The sequence below is a fragment of the Elephantulus edwardii genome, unplaced genomic scaffold (assembly GCF_000299155.1).
Source record: "Elephantulus edwardii isolate Elephantulus edwardi_28Jun2011 unplaced genomic scaffold, EleEdw1.0 scaffold00161, whole genome shotgun sequence".
Lineage (NCBI taxonomy): Eukaryota > Metazoa > Chordata > Mammalia > Macroscelidea > Macroscelididae > Elephantulus > Elephantulus edwardii.
Genome location: NW_006399911.1, coordinates 2,718,753 through 2,727,558, shown reverse-complemented (window position 1 = coordinate 2,727,558; position 8,806 = coordinate 2,718,753). Strand labels below are relative to the sequence as shown.

Sequence of the window (8,806 nt, the reverse complement as noted above, 5' to 3'; positions counted from 1 at the left end):
TCTTCCACAGTCCATCTTGCATGCTTTGCTCAGGGTAGACCTTAAAGAGCTCAAAACCACAAGGTCCCTGGTCTTCACACAGGTATCAAAGCAGTCAGAAGGTCCCAAGATGGCTTATGTCCTCGGAGCAAAACCAGAGCTGGGCATGGGTCTCACATCATGAGCGTAGAAACCTAAGGAAAACCATGGTTCCCAAGTGGGGGTCCCACAGACCCACCAAAAAGCTCACACTGCTCTCCAAGTCAAGAAATGTACATTGGACCCAAATGAAAGGAGCTCTGGTGGGGTCGTGTGTCATGTGCTGGGTGGCTAATGGAAAAGGCAGGTGCTCCTTGAGAGATCCATGGGCAATCTCCTCCCGTGAATACTAAAAGACTTGGAAACCCGGAGGTGGGTCTCCACAAGTCACAGTTGACTCCACAACAGTGAATTTGGTTTGGGTACAAATTAAATACAACACAAGGAAGTGGTCACAGGGCCCATCCCAAAATCATGAGGTGTTTCCCTTTCCTCAGAATGCAGAAAGAAGTTTGGGGGCAAGAAGTCATAAAAAGGGATCCAATCAAAAGCTAACAGTAGAACGACACTCAGCCCATGCCCAGCATATAATATGAATACACAAACCTGCATCTCAGTTTGGAAACTCAAATTAAATGTATTTGGTTTGGGTACAATACAGCATTTAATTTGTGAACTCTCAACATTGTGACACAGTGGCTGCAACCATGGGTTCAAACATAGCAACGATGATGAGGATGGTACAGAACTGTTTTGTTCTTTTGTGCATGGGGTCTCCATGAATTGGAGATGACTCAACAATCCCTGACAACAGTAACCACCACCACAGGCATGTTTGTGCACCGGATATGTAATGTGTGAAACACGATTTCTAAAAAACAGAGGCTAGAACAAAAGCATCCAAGGTGTAATATTTTCCTTCCAACCAAAGAAATATCCCAGAGGTGATTCATTTATATGGTCCAAGTCTAAGAACGTGGACCTCAGGCTCCCAGGCTCCTGTCACTCTGCCCAAAGCCTCTCCTGCCAGAGAACATTGGCTATACTGGGGGCAGAGTCATGGCTTCCATAAGCGTAACCTCTCAGCTCCATACACAAGGGTTTGCTGGCAGTTTTGGAACAAAGCTATGAGGTGAAGACCATATCCACTTTCAGAAGTGAATGGGAATGGAAAGAAGGCACCACTAGCCTGAATCGCTAGCAGGAACCTAGCCAGCCATGCCTTCCAAAGGGGCAGCTCACAGGTCTGTGGCCTGGTCAAAGCGGGATCCTTCCACATTGGTTACAACTTGGAACATGCTGGCATTGAAAGTTGTAGCCTTCACAACTTGGGTGCTAAGGCAAAGAGAGGTGCTAAGATGAGATGTGCAGAAAAGGGGAGTTGAGGGGGGTTACAGATAAAAAAAAAATTCATACAAGCCCAGAGAGGATTGATTTGTAAGCCAGTGAAGGGATAACAGCCACAGTACTACAGACTATGGGTGGGGAAAGCCGAACGCTGTTGATGCTGGTGCTGGTGCTGGTGCTGATGCTATTGCTGCTGTTGCTGCTGTTGCTGCTGTTGCTGCTGCTATTGTTGCTGTTGCTGTTGTTATTGGGTGCAGTGGGGTCGAGTATGACTCATAATGACCCTATGAACAACAGTTCTGAATCTTGCCTATCCTGTGCCATCCTCATTACCCTTGAATCCATTGCTGCAGTCACTGTCAATCCATCTCAGACATAAATTGGCATGAGGAAGGGAGCAGCTAGGCTTATAGGAAACCCCAGAGCTAAGGGACTTTGTACCGAAGGCTCAAGCGTGGTGGAGACTCACTTCCCCTGCCCCGACCCCATGGTATAACTAACCCTCTATCTTCTACCACATTGCAGAATAATGGGTCGAGACGCCCTGGTGCTTTGCTGGGTTGTAACTGGGATCTTGGCACTGAGGATGCTGGCTGCAGCCGACCCCTCCAGCTGGTCCCTGCACAGCAAGGCCGGTGTATTTGCAGACCTGGATGCCAAGGAGCTGAAGGCCGTGCACAATTTTCTTTGGTCCCAGAAGCAGCTGGCACTGGAGCACACCACGACCTTGTCCATGGCCAAGAACTCCATCTTCCTCATTGAGATGCTGCTGCCTAAGAAGTTCCAAGTGCTGAAATTTTTAGACGAAAACAAAAAGCGCCCTGTCCGGGAGGCCCGTGTTGTTATCTTCTTCGGAGCTCAGGAGAAGCCCAACATCACTGAGTTTGTAGTGGGACCCCTGCCGTTGCCCAATTACATGCGAGCACTGCCTGCGCGTGGGTCCCACCCATCTTGGACATCCAGGCCCGTCTCCGCTGCTGAGAACAGCCTCCTAGGCCAGACCCTGCAGAAAGTCCTCAAGCCCCTTCATCAGTTCTTCCTCAAAACCACAGGCTTCTCCTTCCAAGATTGCCAAGACCGATGCCTGACCTTTACCGACGTGGCCCCCCGTGGCCTGGCCTCTGGTCAGCGCCGAAGCTGGTTTATCCTGCAGCGGTTTGTGGAGGGCCACTTCTTGCACCCCACCGGCCTGGAACTCCTTTTGAACCATGAAAGCTCAGATACCCGCAGCTGGGTGGTGGAGAAAGTCTGGTACAATGGGAAATATTATGAGAGCCCAGAAGAGCTGGCCTACAAGTATGACAAAGGAGAGGTGGATGTGGTGGTTCTGGAGGACCTACCACCCCCAGGGAGTGAGGAGAAGGCCCTCTTTTCCTCCTACAAGCCCCGTGGAGTCTTCGCCATGGACACAAACACAACTGGACCTCGCATAGTTGAGTCTCAAGGCCACCACTACCGGCTAGAAGGCAACGCTGTGCTCTACGGGGGCTGGAGCTTCGCGTTCCGGCTCCGTTCCTCCTCAGGGCTCCAGATCCTCGATGTACGTTTCCAAGGGGAGCGTGTTGCCTATGAAGTGAGCATACAGGAGGCAGTGTCCCTGTATGGAGGACACACGCCAGCAGGCATGCAAACCGACTACATGGACGTGGGCTGGGGTCTGGGCAGTGTCACACACGAGCTGGCCCCTGGCATCGACTGCCCAGACACTGCCACCTTCATAGATGCCTTCCACTACTATGATTCTGATGGCCCTGTGCACTACCCCCGGGCCCTCTGTCTCTTTGAGATGCCCACCGGGGTACCCATTCGGCGGCATTTCAATTCCAACTTCAGTGGAGGCTTCAACTTCTATGCAGGGCTGAAGGGCCAGGTGCTGGTGCTGCGGACCACTTCCACAGTCTACAATTATGATTACATTTGGGATTTCATCTTCTACACCAATGGAATCATGGAGGCCAAGATGCATGCCACTGGCTACGTCCATGCGACCTTCTACACACCCGAGGGTCTGCACCACGGTACTCGCCTGCACACCCACTTGCTGGGCAACATCCACACCCACCTGGTGCATTACCGCATCGACCTGGACGTGGCAGGTACGACTCAGACTGGCAGCAGAATGAGACCTTGTTGGGCACACATCCTTCACACAGCTCCAAACTTCTACAGCTTCAAAGAATGTAGCTTTGCCCAAACATTCTGTAAAATCTGCAAGTGGTGACAGTTAATAGTGTCAGCTTTTTACCATGCATGTGACAATGTGAACCACGTCCTTCTCAGGGGCTGCCAACCCTATAATGTTGTTATTGGCTACTGTCATTGTTGTTGTTGTGTGCCGTTGAGTTGGAACCCACCCATAGCTGACCTTCCAGCAGGTTTTCAGAGACAGTAAATTGCACGGAAGAAGATTGCCCATCTCACAGCTGGGAGGAGAAGCTGGTGAATTCAAACTGTGTGCCTTTGCAGCACAGAGCACAGCTTCTTACGAGTAGGCCACCAGAGCTCCCTCACTGATGCCTAGGATGTCAGTACTCATGAGTTCTGTCAAGTCAGCCTCAACTCTCAGCAACTCCATGTAAAAGGAGACAAAACACTACCCAGTCCCAGGCCACCTACCTCACAATCAAATCGGATGAGACACACTGACCCACAGGTTTCAGTGATTGGTTTTTGGAAGTATATAGCCAAGCCTTTCTTCCTAGTCTTAGTCTTAAAGCTCTGCTGAAAGCTGTCACATCAATGACCAGTGGGCAGTCACTGTGTTTGAAGTGCATTGGCCAGGAATCCAACTCAGGGATCCTATACGAAAAGCATAAATCCTCCCAGTGAGTCACAACCACCTGGCTGATCCATGTTAAACAGAAGTGTGCACTCAGAGTGTGGGCTAGTGCCCAGGAATGTAAGAAACCTAGCTGACTGGTGCTCTGTGGAGGGAGGAGACACACATACTCATTATGTCTCTTGGATTAAGGATGTCCCTGGAAAGAGTTACGATGTTGTTTTTGTTGTTGTTGTTGTTATTCACTGTCAAGTTGGTACATAGCTCACAGCTGAACCTCTAGAGGGTTTTTAGAGGCTCTGAGTCACATAGAGAAACTTGCCCATCTTCCTCCCACAGAGCAGTTGGCGGATTCAAACCAAGTGCCTTCAGGCTAGCAGTGCAACTACTTACCACTAAGCCACCAGACCTCCCTGGCGAGTGAGTAATGTGACACAGAACAAAGTCAGCTATTCTCCCCTTTGGGTCCGGAAGGACACAGCCTGATACCCAAGTCCTGTGAGAAGTCCTATTTCTCAAGGACCAAAGCCACGGCCCTCAGGCTGGAGGTAGCTCCTCAGAGGATCTGCCCCACCCGAGCCACAGTGGAACTGCCACAGCTGCCCTGGCAAAGTATGAAGTTACAGAACCTCTGGGCCCACACTCCACTCAGTTCATTCTCAAAAAAACACTTCCTTTTTTTTTCAATCTCTAATTGATTCAGTGACTGGAGTAATGAAGTAGGTGTGTCAGAGACAGGAATATTGGCACAGTATAGAGCAGTTTTTAGGGCTGTTGTACACAGGGTTGCTATGAGTTGCAAGAGACTCAAGGGCACATAATAAGAACAACAACAATGCAGCTGGATTTGGGTGTGGCTCAAATTCCAAAACCCAGTGCAAAAAGAGAGCATTTCTGCTTGATCCTCTCTCTCCTTTATTCCTGAACACCTCCAGGCACCAAAAACAGCTTCCAGACACTGAGAACCAAGCTGCAAAACATCAGCAATCCCTGGAGCCCAGGACATCACCTGTTGCAGCCTGTTCTGGAACAGACACAGCACTCCCTTGAGCGTCAAGCCTCTTTCCGGTTTGGCCAGACCCTGCCCAAGTACCTGCTCTTCTCCAGCCCCAAAGAGAACGCCTGGGGCCACAAACGCAGCTACCGAGTGCAGATCAATTCCATGGCTGACCAGGTGCTCCTCCCAGGCTGGCAGGAGGAACAAGCTGTCACCTGGGCCAGGTGAGCTGGAGGGGAAGCTGGGATTCTCTCAGAGTCTGTGTCCATGTGTGTGTCTTGGTTTGTATTCCTATTTCTCTGCCCCATCAGTGTCTCTGTGTCTACCTGTGTGTCTGTGTACGCACGCCCTCATGCCCGTGCACTTAGGAAACAGGGTGAAGAACCCCTGAGCCTCTGTTGACAGTAGCCAGCTCACTGATTCCTGGAAGATTATCTCTCAATTTGGAAAGACAGATGCCTCTGGAAAAGGTCAGGAGGGCTCTCAGACCCAGAGCTAGCTGGCTGCCCTCTGTCCTGGCAGGTACCCCCTGGCGGTGACCAGGTACCGGGAGTCCGAGTTGTGCAGTAGCAGCCTCTACAACCAGAATGACCCCTGGGACCCACCTGTTGTCTTCGAGAAGTATCTTCGAAACAATGAGAACATTGAAAATGAGGTACTGACCCTACCCCCGGCCCTCTGGTCCTGCCTCCTTTCAGCCCCAAACCCCAAACCACCCTTTTGGGTAGAGAATACTCATCACTTCTGCCTGGACTGGCATTCACCATAGGATGAGGGGGAAGATCAGAACATCTGGAGGTGTTTAGAGCTTCCCACCCCTCAAATGGAGCTTGAGGTGATGCAGAAAGCTTCTGTTGTTGTTGTCACTGTTAAGTGCCCTCCCGTTGACTGTCACTCATAGTGACTCTGTGAACTGATCTGAGCCTTGCCCTGCCCTGCCGTACCCTCTTGATCTCCCCTATGTTCACGCTCATTGCTACAGTCACTGTGTCCATCATCTTATTGAAGGTCTTCCTCTCTTTCTGTGACCCTCTTCCCTTCCCAGCATAATGTCTTTCCCAAGACTGGTCCTTCCTGACAACATGTCCAATGTGTGTGAGACCAAAGTTCACCATCTTTGCCTCTAAGGTTTGCACTTCCTCCAAAACACATCTGTTAGTTCTTTTGGCAGTCCATGGGATACTCTTCTCCAACACCACAATTCAAAGGCATCATTTGGTCTTCGTCCTTATTCATTGTCCAACTTTCTGATGCATAGAGAGCAACTGAAAATGCCATGGCGTGGACCAGGCACTTCTTAGTCTTTAAACATACTCTTTAGAAGAAAGGGTCTAAACATGATCAAAAATATCCAAGAGCCCAAGTGACCTCTACTGGTCAGAACTCAGCATTACCCTCATCAAAGCCATGGTCTTTTTTTCCTTTTTCACGTCTGTCTGCTTTTCTCCCATAGGACTTAGTGGCCTGGGTGACAGTGGGTTTCCTCCACATCCCCCACTCAGAGGACATTCCCAACACGTCCACACCTGGAAATTCTGTGGGCTTCCTGTTGCGGCCCTTCAACTTCTTCAAAGAGGATCCATCTTTGGCAGCAAAGGAGACTATAATGGTGTGGCCTCGGGACCCAGGCCCCAACTATGTGCAGCGCTGGATACCTGAGGAGACAGGGGCCTGTTGGACGCCTCTCCCTTTTACCTATAATGGAACCTACAGGCCTGTGTGAAGGACCTGACAATAAACCCCTTTGACTGTGATGTGAGCTGCGTACTGGAGGGAAGGGGGAAAGAGGCAAGACGGGGCCATGAATGTTCACATAGTCACATACCTGGGACTGCACTCACACCTAATTCACTCCAACACAGAGAAGACCTGCACTAAAACCTAAAGCACAGCTCACCAAAACAATCTCTTTTACCTCTAAGACCAGAAAGACAAACAAAAACCACTGCTGACAGTCCCCTCGAGGGAGGTGGTGGGAAGGCTCCTTTCACTGATAGTGGGTATGTAAAGTGATGCAGACACACAAGATGGGGAATCTACCAAAATTACCAATGCATTTGCCTATTGACACACTAATAATGCTTCTAGGAACTGATCCCAGAATCTGCCTACACATACCAAAAAATAAATGCAGTTATTCCTGGTGGAATCATTTGTAACACCAGACATCTGAAATCAACCTGATAACCATCTCTAGGAGAGTCCAGTTAACTAAATACCCATACTGTGTAATACTAAGTGAGGGTGAGAGAATACACAGATGATTTCATCTTGTGTCTGATGAGAATATGACATAATGGCCTTTACCAGGACATTTCAGCTCACTAATGCCTAAGATTGCAGCTGTTTCTTCTCATTTTGACAGACTTTAAATTTGGACTCTACCTCTAATACTATATCTGTGTTCTTTTATTGATCATAGGGTTTTTCAGAGACTTGCTATTTCAGAAGTGGATATCCAATCCTTCCAAGTCTGCCTTAATCCATGAACTCTACTAAAACCCATCCACCATGGGTGACCCCTCTGGCATTTGACACCCTGGCTGTACAGCCTTTAGCATCACAGTACCCACGAGTTATCTCAGTACAGCAAACTGATAGACAAATACTGTACTAGCTAGAACAATGATAAATAAGCAAGAACACAGATACTCAAGCTACAAAGTAAATAGCAATACACAAATCATTTTCCCAATACAACGAAATGATAGATAAGTCCCACAGGTTAGGAGGCTCCAAGTCCCAATCCCAGGTACCAGCTGTAAGGAAGGTTTTCTTTCTCTGACAGTTCTGGAGGAAAGTCCTTATATCTGAGCTTATATATATGGTCTTCCCATGGCTTAGTCTTTCTGATTTTCCATCTGAGGTATACAATTAGCACAGCAGGATAATATCCCAGTGAGGGAGATGTCTACACTGGGTCTGGTATGCTGGTGCTCCGCACTAGGCCTACGGGCCCAAAGCAGAGACAGGGGGAAGATCCTTTCTTCCTTGCCACTGCTTGTCTTCTGTGAGTCCAGAAACTGTCAGCAATGCCTGGCAAGAGTTGATTGGTCAGGGCTTCTGCCTGAGTGAATATGATAGAGATAGGTGGAAAGTCCTTCTCACTGGTCATTAGTGAGATTAGGTGAACTGGCTTTGGCTACTTTGAATCAGAAAATCACATGGTATACTAAGTTAGGAATAAAAAACAGAGGAAGAATAGTTTTGTATTCATAGTTAAAAAGACAGTTTCAAGTTCTATCTTGAAGTACAACATTGGGAGTGACAGGATTTTATCCATTTGTATACAAGCAAGGCCTGTTAATACAATTATTATTCAAAGATATACACCAACAGCTAAAGCCAAAGAGAAAGAAATTGAAAATATTTATCAAATGTTGTAGCCCAAAATTGACCAAACACGCAATCAAGATGTCTTAATGGTAATTGGTGACTGGAATGCAAAAGTTGGAAACAGTGAAGAGAATGGTTGTTGGAAAAAGCATGGGCTTGGTGGTAGAGATGAGGCGGGAAATAGTGACTGAATTTTGTACATTCAGTGACTTATTTGCTGCAAATAGCTTTAAACACACACACACACACCCCCCAACTTTATACATGGACATCACCAGATGAACTGCATAAGAATCAGACTGTATCTGTGCAAGGAATCCTTGGAGAAG

At 48.4% G+C, this 8,806-nt stretch overlaps 1 protein-coding gene across 1 annotated transcript; it reads left to right on the top strand.

Moving 5' to 3' along the window:
* The first annotated feature begins 1,894 nt into the window (after window positions 1-1,894).
* On the top strand, window positions 1,895-6,864 carry AOC1 (amine oxidase, copper containing 1). Its single transcript, XM_006895162.1, has 4 exons — window positions 1,895-3,461; window positions 5,080-5,365; window positions 5,664-5,796; window positions 6,595-6,864. Exons 1-4 carry the CDS (start codon window positions 1,895-1,897, stop codon window positions 6,862-6,864), a joined length of 2,256 nt encoding a protein of 751 aa, XP_006895224.1.
* The last annotated feature ends 1,942 nt before the right edge of the window (window positions 6,865-8,806 follow it).